At 30.2% G+C, this 22,957-nt stretch overlaps 1 protein-coding gene across 4 annotated transcripts in view; it reads right to left on the bottom strand.

The window, feature by feature from the left end:
• Positions 1 to 22,957, bottom strand: part of LOC135142830 (synaptic vesicle glycoprotein 2B-like) — a 45,522-nt gene that overhangs the window by 4,407 nt on the left and 18,158 nt on the right. For 3 of the 4 annotated variants that reach the window (XM_064074603.1, XM_064074606.1, XM_064074604.1), the window contains exon 2: positions 7,044 to 7,100. In XM_064074603.1, the coding sequence (XP_063930673.1) occupies positions 7,044 to 7,100 (57 nt within the window). Of the gene's footprint in view, positions 1 to 7,043; positions 7,101 to 7,167; positions 7,538 to 7,597; positions 7,736 to 22,957 lie in introns of those variants that run through there. The other variant, XM_064074605.1, reaches the window with a different exon arrangement.

The following is a 22,957-nucleotide window of genomic DNA, read 5'->3' as shown; positions in this document are numbered from 1 at the left end:
AGGTAATTGAAAATCTAAAAGGAAGGTATTTTTCATAACTACCTACCATAATTCGATAAAAGTCGAGATTTTTTTAAATTTTATGATTACAAGTTATGGTATTTTTTCAAAATTTTTAAAAACATAGTGGCTACAATAACAGACAAATTTTGTCTCAATTTTTCCCAAAATTTGTTTAACTTTGGCAGCCCAATTTAAAAACTAAACCAAAATAAAGCAAAAAAATTCAAGCTAAGCGAACATGTTTTTTTTTAATTCTAAACATTTTTGACAATTTAAACTCGAATTTAAAACATAATTTGCTTATAAACTTTTAAAAATGTCATGTATCTTGAAAAATTTCAATTTTTTCCAAATTGTTCAACTTTATATATTATATTATTTTTTTTATTTTCTTTTCTTTCTAGTACGAGTTTCTTCCTAAGTTTGTTTTTGACGAAAATGAGAACAATTTTATCTCAATATTTTCAAAATCTTTTCTATTTTAGCAGCAACCCAATTTAGAAATTAACAAAAAAAAAGCAAAAAATATATGCTAAGAAACACGATTACAGTTTTTTTTATTTTCTTTTCTTTCTAGTAGGAGTTTCTTTCTGATAAAAATTCTTGACAAGTTAAACCATTATTTAAAAACTTTTAAAAATGTCATTATTTAGTAAATATGTTGCAAATTTGAATTATAGGTCTTGAAATATATAAAACTGTCTTCACACTGTTATTTTCTCAAAATTTTTTTGTATTTGCATTTTTTTCAAAATTTTTACAAACATCGTAACTAAAATGAGAGAAATTTCAATTCAATTTTATCCAAAATTAGTTCAGCATTAGTAGAAGGTATTTTTCTCATACTAACTAACTTAACTCGATGAAAGTCAAGATATTTCTTAATTTTAGAATTTTAAGCTTATAATATTTTTTCAAAATTTTTGACTAAAATGAGAGAAATATTATCTCAATTTTTTCCAAAATTTTTTCTACATTAGCAGCAACCCAATTTAGAAACTAACTCAAAAGAAAAGCAAAAAATGTAAGCTAAGAAACACGATTACAGTTTTTTTTATTTTCTTTTCTTTCTAGTAGGAGTTTGTGTTTCTGATCAAAAATTTTGACAAGTTAAACCATTATTTAAAAACTTTTAAAAATGTCATTACTTAGTAAATTGTTACAAATTTAAATTATAAGTCTTGAAATATATAAAACTGTCTTCACACTGTTATTTTCTCAAAATTTTTTTGTATGTGTATTTTTTCAAAATTTTTACAAACATAGTAACCAAAATGAGAGAAGTTTTAATTCAATTTTATCCAAAATTAGTTCAGCATTAGTAGAAGGCATTTCTCTCATACTAACTAACTTAACTCGATGAAAGTCAAGATATTTCTTAATTTTAGGATTTTAAGCCTATAGTATTTTTTCAAAATTTTTGACGAAAATGAGAACAATTTTACCTCAATGTTTTCCAAAATTTTTTCCACTTTAGCAGCAACCCAATTTAGAAACTAACTAAAAAAAAAGCAATAAAAATATAAGAAACTAAGAAACACGATTACATTTTTTTTTCTTTCTAGTAGGAATTTCTTTCTAATAAAAATTTTTGACAAGTTAAACCATTATTTAAAAACTTTTAAAAATGTCATTACTTAGTAAATATGTTACAAATTTAAATTATATGTCTTGAAATATATAAAACTGTTTTCACACTGTCATTTTCTCAAAATTTTTTTGTATTTGTATTTTTTCAAAATTTTTACAAACATCGTAACCAAAATGAGAGAAATTTTAATTCAATTTTATCCAAAGTTAGTTCAGCATTAGTAGAAGGTATTTTTCTCATACTAACTTAACTCGATGAAAGACAAGATATTTCTTAATTTTAGGATTTTAAGCCTATAGTATTTTTTCCAAATTTTTGACGAAAATGAGAGAAATTTTATGTCAATTTTTTTCAAAATCTTTTCTACTTTAGCAGCAACCCATTTTAGAAACTAACTCAAAAGAAAAGCAAAAACTGTAAGCTAAGAAACACGACTACAGTTTTTTTTATTTTCTTTTCTTTCTAGTAGGAGTTTGTTTTTCTGGTCAAAAATTTTGACAAGTTAAACCATTATTTAAAAACTTTTAAAAGTGTCATTCCTTAGTTAATATGTTACAAATTTAAATTATATGTCTTGAAATATATAAAACTGTCTTCACAGTGTTATTTTCTCAAAATTTTTTTGTATTTGTATTTTTTCAAAATTTTTACAAACAACGCAACCAAAATAAGAGAAATTTTAATTCAATTTTATCCAAAATTAGTTCAGCTTTAGCAGAAGGTATTTTTCTTATACTAACTAACTTAACTCGATGAAAGTCAAGATATTTCTTAATTTTAAGATTTTAAGCGTATAGTATTTTTTCCAAATTTTTGACGAAAATGAGAGAAATTTTATCTCAATTTTTTCCAAAATTTTGTCTACTTTAGCAGCAATCCAATTTAGAAACTAACTCAAAAGAAAAGCATAAAATGTAAGCTAAGTAACACGATTACAGTTTTTTTATTTTCTTTTCTTTCTAGTAGGAATTTGTGTTTCTGATCAAAAATTTTGACAAGTTAAACCATTATTTAAAAACTTTTAAAAATATCATTACTTAGTAAATATGTTACAAATTTAAATTATGTCTTGAAATATATAAAATTGTCTTCACACTGTTATTTTCTCAAAATTTTTTTGTATTTGTATTTTTTCAAAATTTTTACAAACATCGTAACCAAAATGAGAGAAATTTTAATTCAATTTTTTCCAAAATTAGCTCAGCTTTAGTAGAAGGTATTTTTCTTATACTAACTAACTTAACTCAATGAAAGTCAAAATACTTCTTAATTTTAGGATTTTAAGCCTATAGTATTTTTTCCAAATTTTTGACGAAAATGAGAGAAATTTTATCTCAATTTTTTTCAAAATTTTTTCTACTTTAGCAGCAATCCAATTTAGAAACTAACTCAAAAGAAAAGCATAAAATGTAAGCTAAGTAACACGATTACAGTTTTTTTATTTTCTTTTCTTTCTAGTAGGAATTTGTGTTTCTGATCAAAAATTTTGACAAGTTAAACCATTATTTAAAAACTTTTAAAAATGTCATTACTTAGTAAATTGTTACAAATTTAAATTATAGGTCTTGAAATATATAAAACTGTCTTCACACTGTTATTTTCTCAAAATTTTTTTATATGTGTATTTTCTCAAAATTATTACAAACATCATAACCAAAATGAGAGAAATTTTAATTCAATTTTATCCAAAATTAGTTCAGCTTTAGTAGAAGGTATTTTTCTTTTAGTAACTAACTTAACTCGATGAAAGTCAAGATATTTCTTAATTTTAGGATTTTAAGCCAATAGTATTTTTTCAAAATTTTTGACGAAAATGAAAACAATTTTATCTCAATTTTTTCCAAAATTTTTTCTACATTAGCAGCAACCCAATTTAGAAACTAACTAAAAAAAGGAATAAAAATGTAAGAAGCTAAGAAACACGATTACATTTTTTTTCTTTCTAGTAGGAGTTTCTGTCTGATAAAAATTTTTGACAAGTTAAATCATTATTTAAAAACTTCTAAAAATGTCATTACTTAGTAAATATGTCACAAATTTAAATTATATGTCTTGAAATATATAAAACTGTCTTCACACTGTTATTTTCTCAAAATCTTTTTGTATTTGTATTTTTTCAAAATTTTTACAAACATCGTAACCAAAATGCGAGAAATTTTAATTCAATTTTTTCCAAAATTAGTTCAGCTTTAGTAGAAGGTATTTTTCTTATACTAACTAACTTAACTCAATGAAAGTCAAAATACTTCTTAATTTTAGGATTTTAAGCCTACAGTATTTTTTCAAAATTTTTGACGAAAATGAGAACAATTTTATCTCAATTTTTTCCAAAATTTTGTCTACTTTAGCAGCAACCCAATTTAGAAACTAACTAAAAAAAAGCAATAAAAATGTAAGTAGGTAAGAAACACGATTACATTTTTTTTCTTTCTAGTAGGAGTTTCTTTCTGATAAAAATTTTTGACAAGTTAAATCATTATTTAAAAACTTTTAAAAATGTCATTACTTAGTAAATATGTTACAAATTTAAATTATAGGTCTTGAAACATATAAAACTGTCTTCACACTGTTATTTTCTCAAAATTTTTTTGTATTTGTATTTTTCAAAATTTTTACAAACATCGTAACCAAAATGAGAGAAGTTTTAATTCAATTTTATCCTAAATTAGTTCAGCTTTAGTAGAAGGTATTTTTCTTATACTAACTAACTTAACTCGATGAGAGTCAAGATACTTCTTAATTTTAGAATTTTAGGCCTATAGTACTTTTTCAAAATTTTTGGCGAAAATGAGAACAATTTTATCTCAATTTTTTCCAAAATTTTTTCTAATTAAGCAGCAACCAAATTTAGAAGCTAACTCAAAAAAAAACTATAAAAATGTAAGAAGCTAAGAAACACGATTACATTTTTTTTTCTTCCTAGTAGGAGTTTCTTTCTGATAAAATTTTTTGACAAGTTAAACTATTATTTAAAAACTTTTAAAAATGTCATTACTTGGTAAATATGTTACAAATTTAAATTATAGGTCTTGAAATATATAAAACTGTCTTCACACTGTTATTTTCTCAAAATTTTTTTGTATTTGTATTTTTTCAAAATTTTTACAAACATCGTAACCAAATGAGAGAAGTTTTAATTCAATTTTATCTAAAATTAGTTCAGCTTTGGTAGAAGGTATTTTTTTATAGTAACTAACTTAACTCGATGAAAGTCAAGATACTTCTTAATTTTAGGATTTTAAGCCTACAGTATTTTTTCAAAATTTTTGACGAAAATGAGAACAATTTTTCCCAAAAATTTGTCTACTTTAGCAGCAACCCAATTTAGAAACTAACTAAAAAAGAACCAATAAAAATGTAAGAAGCTAAGAAACACGATTACATTTTCTTTTCTTTTCTTTCTGGTAGGAGTTTCTTTCTGTTAAAAATTTTTGACAAGTTAAACCATTATTTAAAAACTTTTGAAAATGTCATTATGTACTTGGTAAATATGTTACAAATTTAAATTATATTTCTTGGAATATATAAAACTATCTTCACACTGTTACGGTATTTTTTCTAACATCGTAACCAAAACGAGAAAAATTTTAATTCAATTTTATTCAAAATTAGTTCAGCTTTAGTAGAAGGTATTTTTCTTATAATAACTAACTTAACTCGATGAAAGTAAAGATATTTCTTAATTTTAGGATTTTAAGCCAATAATATTTTATCAAAATTTTTGACGAAAATGAGAACAATTTTATCTCAAATTTTTCCAAAATTTTTCAGCAGCAACCCAATTTAGAAACTGACTCAAAAAAAGCAATAAAAATGTAAGAAGCTAAGAAACACGATTACTTTTTTTTATTTTCTTTTCTTTCTAATAGGAGTTTCTTTCTGATAAAAATTTTTGACAAGTTAAACCATTATTTAAAAACTTTTAAAAATGTCATTACTTAGTAAATATGTTACAAATTTAAATTATAGGTCTTGAAATATATAAAACTGTCTTCACACTGTTATTTTCGCAAAATTTTTTTGTATTTGTATTTTTTCAAAATTTTTACAAACATCGTAACCAAAATGAGAGAAATTTTATTTCAATTTTATCCAAAATTAGTTCAGCATTAGTAGAAGGTATTTTTCTTATACTAACCAACTTAACTCGATGAAAGTCAAAATATTTCTTAATTTTAGGATTACAAGTCTATCCTACTTTTTCAAAATTTTTGACGAAAATGAGAAATTTTATCTCAATTTTTTCCAATTTCTTTTTACTTTAGCAGCAGTCCAATTTAGAAACTAACTCAACAAAAACCAAAAAATATAAGCTAAGAAACACGATTACAATTTTTTAATTTTCTTTTCTTTCTAGCAGAAGTTAACAAATTTTCGACAATTTAAGTCATAATTTATAAACTTTTAAAAAACGTCAATAAGTAGTACACATGTTACAAATTTAAAATATATATCTTGAAATATATATAAAACTGTCTTTACATTGGCCTCGCATTTTTTCAAAATATTTAAAAATATCGTAATCAAAATGAGAGAAATTTTATCTCATTTTTTTCCAAAATTTGTTCAAATTTAGCAACAGCCCATTTTAGACACTAACTCAAGAAAGCAAAAAATGTAATTTAAGAAACACAATTAATTTTTTTTAATTTTCTTCTTTTTCTAGTAGGAGTTTGTTTCGACTAAAAATTTTTGAAAATTTAATCCATAATTTATACTGTTTTAAAAATGTCACTAGTTAGTAAACACCTTACAAATTTAAAATCTTGAAATACATAAAACTGTCTTTAAACTGCTGTCGTATTTTGTCAAAATTTTGAAAAACATCGTAACTAAATTGGCAGAAATTTTATCTCAATTTTATCCAAAATTGTTTCAACTTTAGCAGCAGCCTAATTTAGAAACTAACCCAAAAAAAGTAAAAAATGTAATCTAAGAAACACAATTATATTTTTTTAATTTTCTTTTGTTTCTAGTAGAAGTTACGAATTTTTGACAATTTAGCCCATAATTTATAAACTTTTAAAAATGTCAGTAATCAGCAAACATGTTACAAGTTTAATTAAATTTTAACAAACTTTGTCCACAACCCCTTCGTCTCCCCTACGCAGGCACCACCTGTACAAGTGACGACCTGCGCCAACAAATCCCCGAAATTCCCCGCCTATGTCCTTGTTCACGCAAATAAATCTCACCGTGAAAAAATTAATTAGGTTAATTGTACAAACTTAATTTTGTGAAAGAATGAGTTACAAAAACAACCACTACCTGAGACAGCAAACCAATCGATCACAAATTTATCGACTTGTTATTATCCAGACAAGTAAACAGTAATTACTGTTATTGAAAAAAATGTTATAAATAAACGTTTGTGCCTTATCGATTTTACTAATGGACTGGGACTAACAAATCACCACGAAAAAAATAACGTAAAAAAATTGAATCCTACCTGTATTTTCGAGCGCCCTTTCGAAATCCTCGCCCTGGCCCTCGATGAAATCAAGTCCTGCGAAGAAATCGGATTTAGAACGGTTAAAAAAAAGCGTTTTCGGCGGTATGAATGAGGCACTAACCCATGTTGTCCCGCAGCGATTCGCTTCCAACAAAATCCGAATAATTACAGGTGTCACTCGAAGAAAGTCACAAGTACAATAATATTCTTTAGCCGCGATTGTAAATATCATATCCCGCAGTACGTTACCTTCGCATAATACTGTTTTTCATTGGTCAAATGTCCATTATCAGTCATTATCTCAAGTTCATCTACTCCCAGATCGCTTATTTTCGATTTTCGCATCTAGTCACCGAGCCACTCAACTCCTGTTAATCACATCACTTGCTAAACTTTGCTAAGTACTAAACCGGATTAAGCTTTTCTTCCTCGTGGTCTCCGCGCTCGTGCTAGCCGTGTAATAAAAATGATGGGTCTAGTGACAAGTTCAACTAAAAATAGAAATAATCGATGCTTAAATTAATCCCATTAATTAAGTTTACTCATGTCACCTGTGTTATGGAGTAGTAATTTGGACCACATTAGTGTGCTATTAAAATACTTTATGCTCACGAGGAAATTACTTGTGTACTGAATTTATTAAGAGTCGTTGCGCCTGGGAGAAAATTCGATGCTGTTTGCTCGTTTTTTACGAATCGATAAAATCAATCTGTTATAGTAAATTTAGACTGTTTTATTATTACGACTGACTTAAATTATCTCGGAGTGAAAATAAAACTAAGTTGGTGGCGGTTTATGCTTGATTGGACTATTATTTTCAGGTCGACACTAATTAATCATTCATCGGGAAAAGTTTCCATTTTTTGTTCGCGTCGTTCTGGGCATTTAAACAATCAGAAACTCCGCCTTTTGTTTGTTTTTCTGTTTCCGACTAACCACAGTTTATAAAACTGTTACACCTCCACTTTAAACAAGAACGCCGTAAATTATCCACAGTGTTTACAACAGTTTAGAATCAAGGGTACGATTTCGAAATCTTACAACACAAAGCTTTTTCAAAAAACTTTAACAAAATCGAGATGTCTGGGGTAAAAAATCAAAACGGATTCATAGACCACAAATATAACAGTATTTTATCTTTTAATTCTAATAACAAATAATACGCAAAATCTTGAAGTGACGTCATAACTTTGTTGATGGGGATGATTAGAGCAGATCTCGGTCAGCGTTTTACCATCTACACGATATTGCTAGAATACATACAAAATTTGACGACAATCGCTCCGGTAGTTTTGGAGATTAAACCGAAATTAAAACAAAATATTGTGAAATTACCACTGAACTCTTGTGCACCTTCATTCTTATACAAATTACAGCTCTAGGGTGGTAAATTTACTTCAGGATCTATACCAAAAAGAACTATTTAATAAAGTGATTTGTAAATAATTTTTTTGAACTTTCACAGCTAGACGTATGCGAAAATACAGGTTTGAAGTCTGTCTGTTTTAAAAATATAATTTTCAAAAGAAAAATTGACAATTTATATCAGTATATAAATTTCTACGAAAGTCTGAAAATTTATGTAATTATAAAATATTAGATTTCACTTCAAATATTGCCTGAGAAAATCAGAGTGACTATCAATGTTTATGATTTTTTTTGTCAGGTTGGCGCTTCACGTAATTAAAAAATTCGCAAAATTCTTGTCATTCAACATTTATTATTCTTCTTTTTAACTTCTATATACAGGCTTTATAACCATAGTTCCCGCGCGATGTTGCCACGTTATTCGAATTTTCTTAAAATCTTTTGGCAAAAAAATTTCTCAGCAGGGTTATTTTTAAAATGTGTGTTATAATATTTTATGGATATATATGGAAAAATGAAGGTACGCGCTTTTTGTGACACTAATTAAATCAATTCAGTTTTTTCAAATATAACACCCTGTATTTTTTTGCTGTATTTTACTCTATTTTTTGTTTTCAAATTGCGTACCGCTATCTCATAACAAAAATTGTTACACGGATTTTAAAAATTACTATTGCGTTTTTTTGTCAAAAAATTCAAGAAAATTGAAATAACGTGGCAACGTCGCTTCAAAATTTCAAAAATAAGCTGTGGTTGTAAACTCTAACAAAATGTCGATTAAATTAAATTAAAATGTGTAGGGTGTTTCATTTACAAAAACTAAGTTGTGTTGCGCCTTCAACAAATCACCCTGTATAGTTAAAAATAATTTATAAATTCTAGTAATCTTACAAATTTTCTAGTTTCAAGCAATTCAAAAATTGCCAAAATTGTAATCGTTCGACATCTATAAAAATTCTGAAACTCAGTTGACCTTTAAAGCCGAGTCCTACTGGACATATTTATTGAGAGAGAACCTCCCTCGCCCCTGAAGCACAATCAAACAACGTGGTCCTCGATATTTTATTAATTATTAGAAAAAAAAGTCAAAGACACCCTATGTATTTTTACAATATCTCACTAACTTTTTTCTAGGCTTTATAACCAGCCGACACGACGTTGCCACGTTATTCCAATTTTCTTGAAATCTTTTGTCAAAAAAAATCTCAATAAGGTTATTTTTAAAATCTGTGTTACAATATTTTGTCAAGGCATAAATAAAGATACGCTTTATTATTAAATCAAATTTTAACATACACAGTGTTTATACAAAAATTCAAAGAGTTTATAATTTTCAAATATCGATATTTCAGTTTTTTCAAATAGAACACCCTGTACTTTACGGGTGTATCTTACTCTATTTTTTTGTTCTCAAACGGCGTACTTTTATCTCGTCACAAAATATTTTAACACAGATTTAAAAAATAACTATATTGCGAATTTTTGTAAAATAAATTCGAAAATTGGAATAACGTGGCAACGTCGCTTCAGAATTTCAAAAATAAACTGTGGTTGTAAACTCTAAGAAGAGATCCAACAAACTATGTAAAAAAATACAGTGTTTTCAATTTATAAAAACTAAGTTGTGTTGCGCTTTCAACAAATCACCCTGTATATGTAGTTAAACATAATTTATAATTTCTACTAATTTTATCTATTTTCTAGTTTCAAGTAATTCAAAAATTCCCACAATCTATTAAAACTTTGAAATTCATCTGAGCTTAAAAGCCTAGTTGTACTAGATATATTTATTCAAGAGAACTTCCCTCGCCCCTGAAGCACAATAAAAACAAAATAAAGACCGAATTTGTACAGTTCTTTGAGGACTACACACTGAAATTATTTTTAACCATACAGAGTGTTGTGTTTTAAGGTGTAACGCACAGCTTAGTTTTTTTTAAATAAACCACCATATATATTTTTAAAAATTATCACTAGGTTCTTCCTAGGCCTTATAGTTAAAGCACCGATGCGACGTTGCCACGTTATTCGAATTTTCTTGAAATCTTTTGGCATAAAAAATCGCAACTGGGTTATTTTTAAAATCTGTGTTACACAGTGTTTATAAAAAAAATTCTAAGTGTTTATAATTTTCAAATATCAATATGTCAGTTTTTTTTTAAATGGAACACCCTGTATTTCATTGGTGTATTGTACAAAGGCCGTACGTTTATCTCGCCACAAAATATTGCAACTTAGGTGACTTTTTCTGACAAAATTTCAAAAAAATCGGAATAACGTGGCAACGTCGCTTTGGAATTTCAAAACTAAGTCGTGATTGTAATTCCTAAGAAGAGGTCGATCAAATTATGTAAAAATATATAGTGGGTTTCATTAAAAAAAAATAAGTTGTATGTTTCCCTTTAGAGAGATCACCCTGAATAATCAAAAATAATTTATAACTTCTAAATTTTCTACTTTCAAGTAATTCAAAAATTTCCAAAATTCTCATCGTTCGACATATGTATGTATATTAAAATTTTGAAACTCATCAGACCTTAAAAATTTAATCCTACTAGATGATTTATAGAGACCGAGTTTTCTAGATAAATTATAAAAGTTGATTCTATATTTTTTTATAACTATTAAAGACAGAAAAAAGTCCACAGTTGTACAGTTCTTTAAGGACTGTACTCTAAAATTAATTTTAACCGTATAGAGTGTACTATTTTTAAGGAATAGCAGACAACTTAGTTTTCTTTTTTTAGTAAAACACCCTATATATTTTTATATAATTTCATTGTCTTCTGCCTAGGCTTTATAATCACAATTTTCTGGAATCAGTGTTGGTATTTTGTCGAAATAAAAAATCGTTTAATTAATTCAGTACATTTTTTTAGAAATTTTATTTTTTACCCTAACTCTTGCTAAAATTTTGATATGACGTCATCAAATTTTTAAAGGGATGGACAGAGGAATTATGATTTCAAAACAATTTGTAGTTAAAGTATAAAATTTTGGTGTACAATTTTTTGACTTTTTTTTGAAAAACTTATAAGTAGAAACATTATTTTTGCCCATTTTAACTAGCATGTACTGGGCAAATTTTTGAGATGAGAAATTTTGGTCAACATTTTCCTATCTACAGGATATTCTAAACATTCATCTAAACTTTAACAACAATCAATCCAGTAATTCGAAAATTAACAAAGCTAACTATAAATCAAAATGTTTTTCTTCCGTTGTTTGAAAAATCTTACATAAGATTCCAGGGAATGAAAATTCCCAGACACTTTTCACTCAATCTGACAAAATTTACTTTTCAATTATGGGATCTGGGTCTAGAAAAATAAACAAACAGCAAATAATTTCCGTTTTTAATGTAAGAAAAACGGAATGCAGTTGAAAATAAAACCTGGAGGCGGCGACTTGATCTTGGACAATGATAAAATATTTTTAAATTCGACCTGGATTTTTGAATCAACGATTTTCTTGCACTTTAAGCCACGTGAAAAAAAATCGTTATTAAAAAAAAACAAAAACGTGTGACATCTAATATCAGTTACTTAACATTAAATGCATGTCGAGGTCTCCCAACAAACTAAGCAATATTTTACAAATCCGTGACGTCAATTAATTCCGGTTTAAAATACCACAATTCTATCAAACTATCCGGTCAGAGACAATTCACAGAACCTTAAGCCAAGGCTCGAATCTCGAAAATTTGGCTCGATCCCCTCAATTAATCAAGTCGATTTTTTGGCTCTAGTAGCAAATACGCAACAATCGAGTCTTTGAAGTAAGACGAAAAATTAAAAACGCGATTACTTTGAAACAATAACTGGTCACCTGGTGACGTATGATTAATCGCTCGGATTTCTAGGAATAGTTGGAGCTTGGCAAACTGGCAATGAACACCAAGGGCTTCGCAGCGAAAAATCGCCCGTAAAGGAACAACGCAAGGCAATACGGCAATTTTTAAACCGCAACAATACGTAGGACGGAAATGATGCTAATATTGATAATTATTAGCCGCGAAATCCGTCAAACAAATTGAGTAGCGACAATCACTTAATCTGATTAATTAATAATCTTAATTAGTGTAAATTTACACGCGAGCACGCATAAAAATGAAGTGTTATGATTAATAAATTATTTAAATGATGGGCCCGTGGGCCGCTCCGACACAGCGCCGGAATCTTGTCGAATTTATTAAACGTAATTTAATTTAAGCTAATTTGCATCCATAATTTAATTTGTAATAAAGCTGAGGAAAAATGTGGACTAGAAATAGCTCCAATGCCACATTTGGCAACAGTTTAATTCGTCGACCTTTCCGCTACATTTCGCTCATTAGCGATGCAATGTCGAATCATCTCCGTGTTTATTTTTGAAATAAAATCCGAGTTTTATTGATTGAATCCTTAAACATGTGCTTAGGCCGAAAAAAGAACGCTGTTTGCGGGCCGCAATTACGCCTATTACGAGGAACATTCTTTCTGAATTAGTAAAACTCATCATTAATTCAGCGGGCCAACACCGCTCCGCTACATTTACCATTTGAAAATTAATAAGTAAGACTGGGGCCGGCCCTGACCTGCATTCATGATCTGTTATCAAACCGCTCGCAAAAACGCGAAACTCTTAATTACTATTTTTGAAACGTCGCATATGTGTCGAGCCGGTTTGATTTATCGGGCTTTTCCAGCATTTTTGGCGGAAATCCGATATACAGGCGGTCAAGAAGAACTGGTCCATCGGCAAGGACGCGTACTTGTCCCAGACAATAACACTAGGTGTGAACTCGATTTGAATACTGTAGCAGGAATCCGTGGTATTGACATATTTTATTCGCTAAATTAAGAGCTCTGCTTTATCGATAACAAATTGAACGACGGCTTAATGAAATTTATAAGGTGGACTTCGAGAGTAGGGTTATGGCAATTTCGTTATTCCAATGGAAATGTGGGACACGCTTTAATTGCGTTATTATACCTGCTTTAGACCAATTTCTTGACATTTATGCAGGCTGCATTCGATTTTCTTTTTTAATAGGGAGCACGTGCTGTCATTCCACCCACGTGTCATTTGGGGATTTTACAATTGAAGGTTTGGTAATGACGCTAAGGACGAACTTGGCAGTGGAACTTTACCGACTTCCACAAAAATCAAACCGTGATTGCCACACTCGAACCACAATTTAACTTAATCGCTGGACAAACACCTGTCTAATTAAGTTCAAAAACACTGTCACGTGCTGGAAGCGATCATCTACTGTACAAACAGCACCAAAAGTGCAGACCATTTTCATAAAAAATTATTATTATTATTATTATTTTAATTATAAGTCTATTTTTGTTTCGAAAAAGAGCGACAATTCCGAGGAAAGTGGGTTCGCATTTAAGCGTTTTTAATGTGTCGTGCGGCCTAAAAATAAGTGCAATAAAATTTTACAGACACGTCACCGCAAATAAAGCCGTAAATCCATATGCCAAATACGCTCGGAAAATTTTGAAACCGACGAAAATAAATTGAGCTTAGTCCGGTTACAGCTAGTTTTGGCCAATAAATTTTGTTTGTGCAAATCGGCTGAAAACAAGTGTATTTCGAATGGGCATTTTCCTGGTTGCAAAATGGGGGGACGGCGGTTATTTTTAGAGGCGTTTTCTCTAGGAAGCTCGGTTTGTTGTTTCCAGGTTGTACAGGTGGCTCGAAACTGATTTTTGAAAGTGCACGAATTTGCGAATGAGTCTGATAGGAAAGATTCGGTACTTACTCTTGACGTATTATCAAGACCAAATTTATTTCAACAATGTGCGGAATTTTATTCAAGTTTAAGTTGCCAATACACTGCACATTACTGTTATTAAAAAATTGTTCTTATGTTTTTTGTTTCACGTCGCTATCGCACATCTTTGAAGTCATAATAATTTTTTCAAGAATTTTTTTTTATACACAGTGTCAAAATAATTTTTCAAACAGTCAAATGTGGAGCCACAATTTACAGTTGTTTTCTAAATCGATTGGTTTAGTTTGGAGAGAAGAATAAATATAGGAAGGTGTCATTTTTGAGTTAAACAAAAAAACAGTCTTTTTTTTTAAATTTAACGAGTTATAACGCCAAAACGGCACAAAAATCAGTATCGCGGTTTGCAGGATTCGATTCCTTGAAGTTTTCTAGTATTGTGAGCAAATTTTCAGAGCAAATACTCGATCCGTTTAGTTTGGAGCGACGAATATAAGCTGAGGTGTCATTTTCAAGTTAAAGAAACAACCTTTTTTCAAATTCAACGGGACATAACTCCAACACGGAAAAAGACTCCATTTCAGTTTGGAGCAATCGATTCCTTGGAGTTTTCTAGTTCTGTGTGTCAATTTTTAGACCTGATAATTAATTCGTTTAATTTAGAGAATTGAATAAATAGAAAGGTAACATTTTTGAGTTTTTCAAATTTAAAGGTATATAACTCCAAAACGGATTTTTTCGGATTCTTTCGGATTCTGTCAGCTTCTATCGAGTTATTTTCAAATTCTCTCGGATTCACTGGGATTTTTTCTAATTATTCCGAATTCTCTTAAATTCCCTAGATTCTATTAAATTCTTTCCGAATCCTCTCGAAATGTTTTCGTATTCTCACATATTCCTCGGTAATTTTTGTAATCTTTCTTTGGACTTTTTCACATTTTTTTCGGATTCTTTCGCGTTTCCTACAATTATTTTCGTATTCCCCTGAATTTCCTTGGATTCTCCCTTATTTTTTCGAATTCTTCCGGATTCTTTCAGATCCTCCAATAAAATTTGGAATTCACTAGTATTCTCTCGGATTCTCTCGAATTTCTACGTATTCTTTCGTATTTTTCGGATTATCTCGTATTTTTCCGAATTCTTTCATATTCTTTCGGATTCTTTCAGATTCTCTTTTGTTTTGCTGAATTCTCTTGGACTATTTTCGTCTCTTCTCGCATTTTTTCAGGCCCTCTCGAATTTCTTCGTATTTCCTCGAATTTTTTCCAAATTCTCTCATATTCCCTCGTATTCTTTCAGATTTTTTCGGTTTCTTTTCTATTCTCCCGAATTCCCTTGGATTTTCTCTTATTTTTACGGATTTCCTCGGATTCTCTCTTGTCTTCTTATAAATTGACCGGATTTTCTCTTATTGTTTGGATTCTTTTCGTATTCTCTCGGATTCTCTCGAATTTCTGTGCATTCTCTCGTATTTTTTCGGATTCTCTGAGATTCTCCCAAATTCAGTTTCATTCTCTTGGATTTTTTCTTATTCTATTGAAATTTTTCGTATTCTCTCTTATTTTTTCGGATTCTTTCAGACTCTCTCGAATTTTTTCGTATGGTATCGTATTTTTTCCGAATTCTCTCATATTCTTTCGGATTCTTTGAGGTTCTTTCGAATTCACTTTGATTTTCTCGTTTCTCTTTTTCGGACTCTCTGGAATTTATTCGTATTCCCTCGTATTCTTTCAGATCCTTCAGGATTCTCTTCTATTCTCCCGAGTTTCTTTGGATTCTCTCACATTCTGTTCACATTCTTTCGGATTCTTCCAATTTCTCGCGAATTCTCTAAGAAGATTTTGTATTCTCTCGTATTCTTCAGATTCCTCTTTTATTTTTCGAATTTCCTTAGATTTTTTCTTATTATCTCGGATTTTTTCGGAAATCTTTTATATTCTTTCGGATTCTCTAGGATTCTCTCAAATTCACTTTGATTCTCTCGGATTTTCCCGTATTCTCGCGTATTCTTTTGGATTTTTTCTAGACTCTCTCAGATTTCGTCGTATTTCCTCGGATTTTTTCCACATTCTCTCATGTTCTTTCAGTTTCTCTGAGATTCTCTCGAATTCAGTTTCGTTCTCTCGTTTTGTTCGTGTTCCCTCGGATTCTTCCTGATTTTCTTCTATTCTCCAGAATTCCCTTTGATTTCTCATATTTTTTTCGGGGTCTTCCTATATTCTCGGATCCTCTAAAAACATTTTGTTTTCGCTCGTATTCTTCAGCTTTCTCTCTCTTTCGAATTTGCTTGGGATTCCTTCGAGTTTTTTGGATTCTCAAAGTATTATTTCGAATTCTTTCAGATTTTTTGTATTAATTTCGGATTTTTTTTGTACTATCTGAAATTTTTGACGAATTGTCACATATTCTTTCGAATTCTCTGGGATTCTCTCAAATTCGCTTTCATTTTCTCGGAGTTTTTCGTATTCTACTGAATTTTTTCGTATTTTGTCAATTTTTTTTCGAATTCTCTCATATTCTTTCGGTTTCTTTCGGATTGTCTCGAATTCAGTTGTGTTTCCTCGGATTTCAACCTATTCCCTCGTATTCTTTCAGATTCTTTCGGATTCTTTTCTATTCTCCCGAATTTCCTTGGATTTTCTCTTATTTTTACATATTTCTTCGGATTCTCTCTTGTCTTCTTATAAATTGACCGGATTTTCTCTTATTGTTTGGATTCTTTTCGTATTTTCTCGGATTCTCTCGAATTTCTGTGCATTCTCTTGGATTTTTTATTATTCTATTGAAATTTTTCGTATTCTCTCATATTTTTTCGGATTCTTTCAGACTCTCGAATTTTTTCGTATGGTGTCATATTTTTTCCGAATTCTCTTATATTCTTTCGGATTCTTTGAGGTTCTTTCGAATTCACTTTGATTTTCTCGTTTCTCTTTTTCGGACTCTCTGGAATTTATTCGTATTCCCTCGTATTCTTTCAGATCCTTCAGGATTCTCTTCTATTCTCCCGAGTTTCTTTGGATTCTCTCACATTCTGTTCACATTCTTTCGGATTCTTCCAATTTCTCGCGAATTCTCTAAGAAGATTTTGTATTCTCTCGTATTCTTCAGATTCCTCTTTTATTTTTCGAATTTCCTTAGATTTTTTCTTATTATCTCGGATTTTTTCGGAAATCTTTTATATTCTTTCGGATTCTCTAGGATTCTCTCAAATTCACTTTGATTCTCTCGGATTTTCCCGTATTCTCGCGTATTCTTTTGGATTTTTTCTAGACTCTCTCAGATTTCGTCGTATTTCCTCGGATTTTTTCCACATTCTCTCATGTTCTTTCAGTTTCTCTGAGATTCTCTCGAATTCAGTTTCGTTCTCTCGTTTTGTTCGTGTTCCCTCGGATTCTTCCTGATTTTCTTCTATTCTCCAGAATTCCCTTTGATTTCTCATATTTTTTTCGGGGTCTTCCTATATTCTCGGATCCTCTAAAAACATTTTGTTTTCGCTCGTATTCTTCAGCTTTCTCTCTCTTTCGAATTTGCTTGGGATTCCTTCGAGTTTTTTGGATTCTCAAAGTATTATTTCGAATTCTTTCAGATTTTTTGTATTAATTTCGGATTTTTTTTGTACTATCTGAAATTTTTGACGAATTGTCACATATTCTTTCGAATTCTCTGGGATTCTCTCAAATTCGCTTTCATTTTCTCGGAGTTTTTCGTATTCTACTGAATTTTTTCGTATTTTGTCAATTTTTTTTCGAATTCTCTCATATTCTTTCGGTTTCTTTCGGATTGTCTCGAATTCAGTTGTGTTTCCTCGGATTTCAACCTATTCCCTCGTATTCTTTCAGATTCTTTCGGATTCTTTTCTATTCTCCCGAATTTCCTTGGATTTTCTCTTATTTTTACATATTTCTTCGGATTCTCTCTTGTCTTCTTATAAATTGACCGGATTTTCTCTTATTGTTTGGATTCTTTTCGTATTTTCTCGGATTCTCTCGAATTTCTGTGCATTCTCTTGGATTTTTTATTATTCTATTGAAATTTTTCGTATTCTCTCATATTTTTTCGGATTCTTTCAGACTCTCGAATTTTTTCGTATGGTGTCATATTTTTTCCGAATTCTCTTATATTCTTTCGGATTCTTTGAGGTTCTTTCGAATTCACTTTGATTTTCTCGTTTCTCTTTTTCGGACTCTCTGGAATTTATTCGTATTCCCTCGTATTCTTTCAGATCGTTCAGGATTCTCTTCTATTCTCCTGAGTTTCTTTGGATTCTCTCACATTTTGTTCAGATTATTTCGGATTCTTCCAATTTCTCGCGAATTCTCTAAGAAGATTTTGTATTCTCTCGTATTCTTCAGGTTCCTCTTTTATTTTTCGAATTTCCTTAGATTGTTTCTTATTATCTCGGATTTTTTCGGAAATCTTTTATATTCTTTGGGATTCTCTAGGATTCTCTCAAATTCACTTTGATTCTCTCGGATTTTCCCGTATTCTCGCGTATTCTTTTGGATTTTTTCTAGACTCTCTCAGATTTCGTCGTATTTCCTCGGACTTTTTCCAAATTCTCTCAAATTCTTTCGGTTTCTCTGAGATTCTCTCGAATTCAGTTTCGTTCTCTCGTTTTGTTCGTGTTCCCTCGGATTCTTCCGGATTTTCTTCTATTCTCCAGACTTCCCTTTGATTTCTCATATTTTTTTCGGATTCTTCCTTATACTCTCGGATCCTCTAAAAACATTTTGTTTTCGCTGGTATTCTTCAGCTTTCTCTCTCTTTCGAATTTGCTTGGGATTCCTTCGAGTTTTTTGGATTCTCAAAGTATTATTTCGAATTCTTTCAGATTTTTTGTATTAATTTCGGATTTTTTTTGTACTATCTGGAATTTTTGACGAATTGTCACATATTCTTTCGAATTCTCTGGAATTCTCTCAAATTCGCTTTCATTTTCTCGGAGTTTTTCGTATTCTACTGAATTTTTTCGTATTTTGTCAATTTTTTTTTCGAATTCTCTCATATTCTTTCGGTTTCTCTAAGATCCTCCTGAAGCCAGTTTTGTTCTCTAATTTTTTTTTTCGTATTCTCTCGTATTCTTTCGGATTCTCTTTTATTTTTCCGCATTCCTTTGGATCCTCTCATATTCTTTCGATTTCTTCCGGATTCTCTCGGCACTTCTTAGAAATTGGTCGAATTCTCCCTTATTGTTTAGATTCCTTTCGTATTCTTTCGGATTCTTCCGGATTTTCGCAAATCCTCTAAGAATATTTTTGATTCTTTAGTATTCTCTCATATTTTTTCGGATTTTCTCGTTTTTTTTCCGAATTCTCTCATATTCTTTCGAATTCTCTGGGATTCTCTCAATTCACTTTAAGTATCTTGGATTTTTCTTATTCGATTGAATTTTGTCGTATTCTCTTGTATTTTTTCGGATTTTTTCGGGTTGTCGCAATTTTTTTCCTATTCTGTAGTAATTTTTCCAAATTCTCTCATATTATTCTTTCAAATTAATTATTTCGTATTCTCTCGAATTCATTTTGGTTGTCTCAGATTTTCTTGTATTTCCTCGGATTTGTTCCCAAATTCTCTCATATTCTTCCGGATTCTCTGGAATTCTTTCGAATTCAATTTTGGTCTCTCGAATTCTATCGTGTTCCCTTGTATTCTTCCGGATTCTTTCGAACTCTGTCGGATTCTTTCGAATTATTTTCAGATGCTCCCGGATCCACTCGGATTTTTTCAAATTCTTCCGAATTCTCTTAAATTTCTTGGATTCTGATTACATAATTATTTCGAATCCTCTGGGACTGTTTTAGTATTCTCACGTATTCTTCGGAAATTTTTGTAATCTTAAAAAGTCCGGATTTTTTACATATTTTATTTTCTCGGACTTTTCCGATTTCCTTCGTATTTTTCTTGATATATCCTTTCGAATTCTTCGGGATTCTCGCAGATTCTAAGAATATTTTAGATTCTCAGTGTTCTTCAGGTTTCTCTCGGATTCTCTCGAATTTCTTCATATTCTCGTATTTTTTCGGATTTTTAAAAACTCTCTAGAATTTTTTCGTAATCTGTGGTATTTTTTCCGAATTCTTTCTCTCATATTCTTTCGGGTTCTTTGCGGTTCTCTCGAATTCACTTTGATTCTCTCGGATGTTTTTTCGGACTCTGTGGGATTTTTTCGTATTCCCTCGGATTCTTCCACATTCTCTTGTGTTCTCCCGAATTCCCTTGGATTCTATCACATTCTTTGGAATCCTCTCAGATTGTTTTCGTATTTTCACGCATTTTCCGGATTTTCTAATATTATTTTCGTATCTTTTCGAACTTTTCCGGACTTTCTCGGCTTTCTTTGTATTTCCACGGATTTTTTCGGATTCTTCCGTACGATTCTCTTCTATTTTTCCGAATTCCCTTGAACTCCCTCATATTTTTTTCGTTGGATTCGCTCGTATTCTTCAGGACTGTCTCGATTCGATTCCTTCGAATTTTTCGTATTCTTATTATTATTATTATTATTATTTTATTGACGGATAACTCCAATTACAATAATAGTACATAAAATAAATATACAAGTATACAAACTTAAACTGCTTAATTAATTCATCTTAACAATAAGAATAATAAGCAATAGAAATGAGAACAGATAAAAAAAAATATATATACATTCATATTACACTGTTTATCATGCCTAAAATCAGAAGACATAAGTAAGAAAAAATAATAGAATTCTAAACTAAAAATTGTGTCGGAAATAATCGCTTTAGTTTTCTTTTAAACTCGTGTTTACCACTGTTGAATAATACGAAATCGTTATATTTATTTAGATGATTTGCTGTCTCCATCATTCTTAAGATAGGATGATTCTTAGTTTTGTTGGTACTAGATGCAGAAATTCTGAACGTCACTGAACTACGCGTAATACGACTATTGGCTGCAGGAATTAAAAACGTTAACTTACTTAACAATAAGGAATTGTCAATGTTACCATTTATGAGACCATGGAGAAAGCAAATATCCGACATACAACGCCTATCCTCTAAAGAGTTTATATTGAGATAACTACAAATCCAAGTGTAATCACCCTGATGATGAGTACGATTAAGTTTAAATTCAATCAAACGAAGAAACTTCTTTTGAACTCTTTCTAGTAGATCACAGTCAACTCTATAATATGGATTCCATACTGGGGAACAATATTCAAGATGAGAACGCACAAATGAAATGTACAACAATTTAATGGACCACTGAGATAAATCACAACAATGACGCCAAATGAAGCCTAACATTCTAATTGATTTATTATAAATATGATAATAATGTTGCTTAAATGTAAGAAATGAATCAAAAATAACGCCTAAATCCTTGATTTCTTTCACACGAGCTATGACAGATCTATCTAACTGATAATTAAAAGTTACCAATGATTTAGAGTTGAGGAAAGAGATCACATAACACTTCTTGAGATTTAGAGGTAGTAAATTGCTCAAAGACCATGCATGTAATCTATTAAGGTCATCTTGCAATTCCATTGCTTCAGTCATAGACTGAACAGATTTAAATAGCTTTAAATCGTCAGCATATAATAAAAAATTCGAATTGTGAAAGCAAGATGTTATGTCATTAATAAATAACAAGAACAAAATAGGACCACAGTGTGAACCTTGTGGGACCCCCGATGTTACAGAAAAGGGAGTAGATAAGTGGTTCCCAATTCTCACCTGTTGCTGCCTATCACTTAAGAATGACGCTAACCACTTTATAGTGTTGTTATTAAAACCATATTTGGATAACTTAAAAAGTAGCAACTTATGATTTACTTTATCGAAGGCTTTAGAGAAGTCGGTATATGCAGCATCAACTTGAAGTTTATTGGCAAAAGCATCATTAAGAAAGGAATAGTATTCAATTAAGTTCGACAGAGTTGATCTATTTTTAACGAAACCATGTTGTTTTTCAGAAATTATGCAGGACGACATACACTGCAATTGTTTAGACACTATGAGGTCAAAAATCTTTGCAATAACAGATTGGTTACACACTCCTCTATAATTATCAGTTCTATTCCGTTCACCAGTTTTAAAGATAGGGATAATATAACTGTTTTTCCAAACTTTAGGAAATTTACATTCATTTAGAGACGATTGAAATAACAAAATCAATGGAAAAGAAACTGTGAAGACACAGTTTTTTAAGAGAATGCTTGGAATCCCATCTGGACCATAATTGGAGGAAGATTTTATTTGGGAAATATGCTCGAACACCTCAGCAATAGACACCTTTAAACCATAATCATTTACTTCCATATCCGGAACAAAATTAAGGTTGAAATTCCTATTGTTCTTTTCATATACAGAAGAAAAAAACTGAGCGAATAAGTTGGAAATTGCATTTCCACCTTTTGCACGTACTTCATTAAAAACCATTTCCTCTGGAATACCATCGCATTTATTTTTATCCTTAATGAATTTCCAAAAGTATTGAGGGTTACTCGACAAACTATATTCTCCCAATTTTTGGAATTCTCTCGGATTTTTCGGATTCTTTCGGATTTTCTAGAATTATTTTCGTATCTTCTGGGATTTTTTCCGGACTTTCTCAGATTTCTTCGTATTTCCTCAGTTTTTTTCCAAATTATCTCACATTTTTCTCTAGAATTTTTTCTATTCTCCTGAATTCCTTTGGATCCTCTCAAATTTGTTTAGTTTCTTCAGGATTCTCGCAGAACATTTTGATTCGCTCGTATTCTTCAGGTCTCTCCTGAATTCTTTCGAATTTGCTTAGGATTTCCTCGAATTTTTCGTATTCTGTCATATTTTTCCCAATTCTTTTG

This window comes from Zophobas morio, unplaced genomic scaffold, assembly GCF_036711695.1.
Source record: "Zophobas morio isolate AGI-343-1 ecotype UQ-CSIRO unplaced genomic scaffold, CSIRO_AGI_Zmor_V1 ptg000054l, whole genome shotgun sequence".
NCBI classification, from domain to species: Eukaryota; Metazoa; Arthropoda; class Insecta; order Coleoptera; family Tenebrionidae; genus Zophobas; species Zophobas morio.
This window is presented reverse-complemented; position numbering and strand designations above follow the sequence as displayed.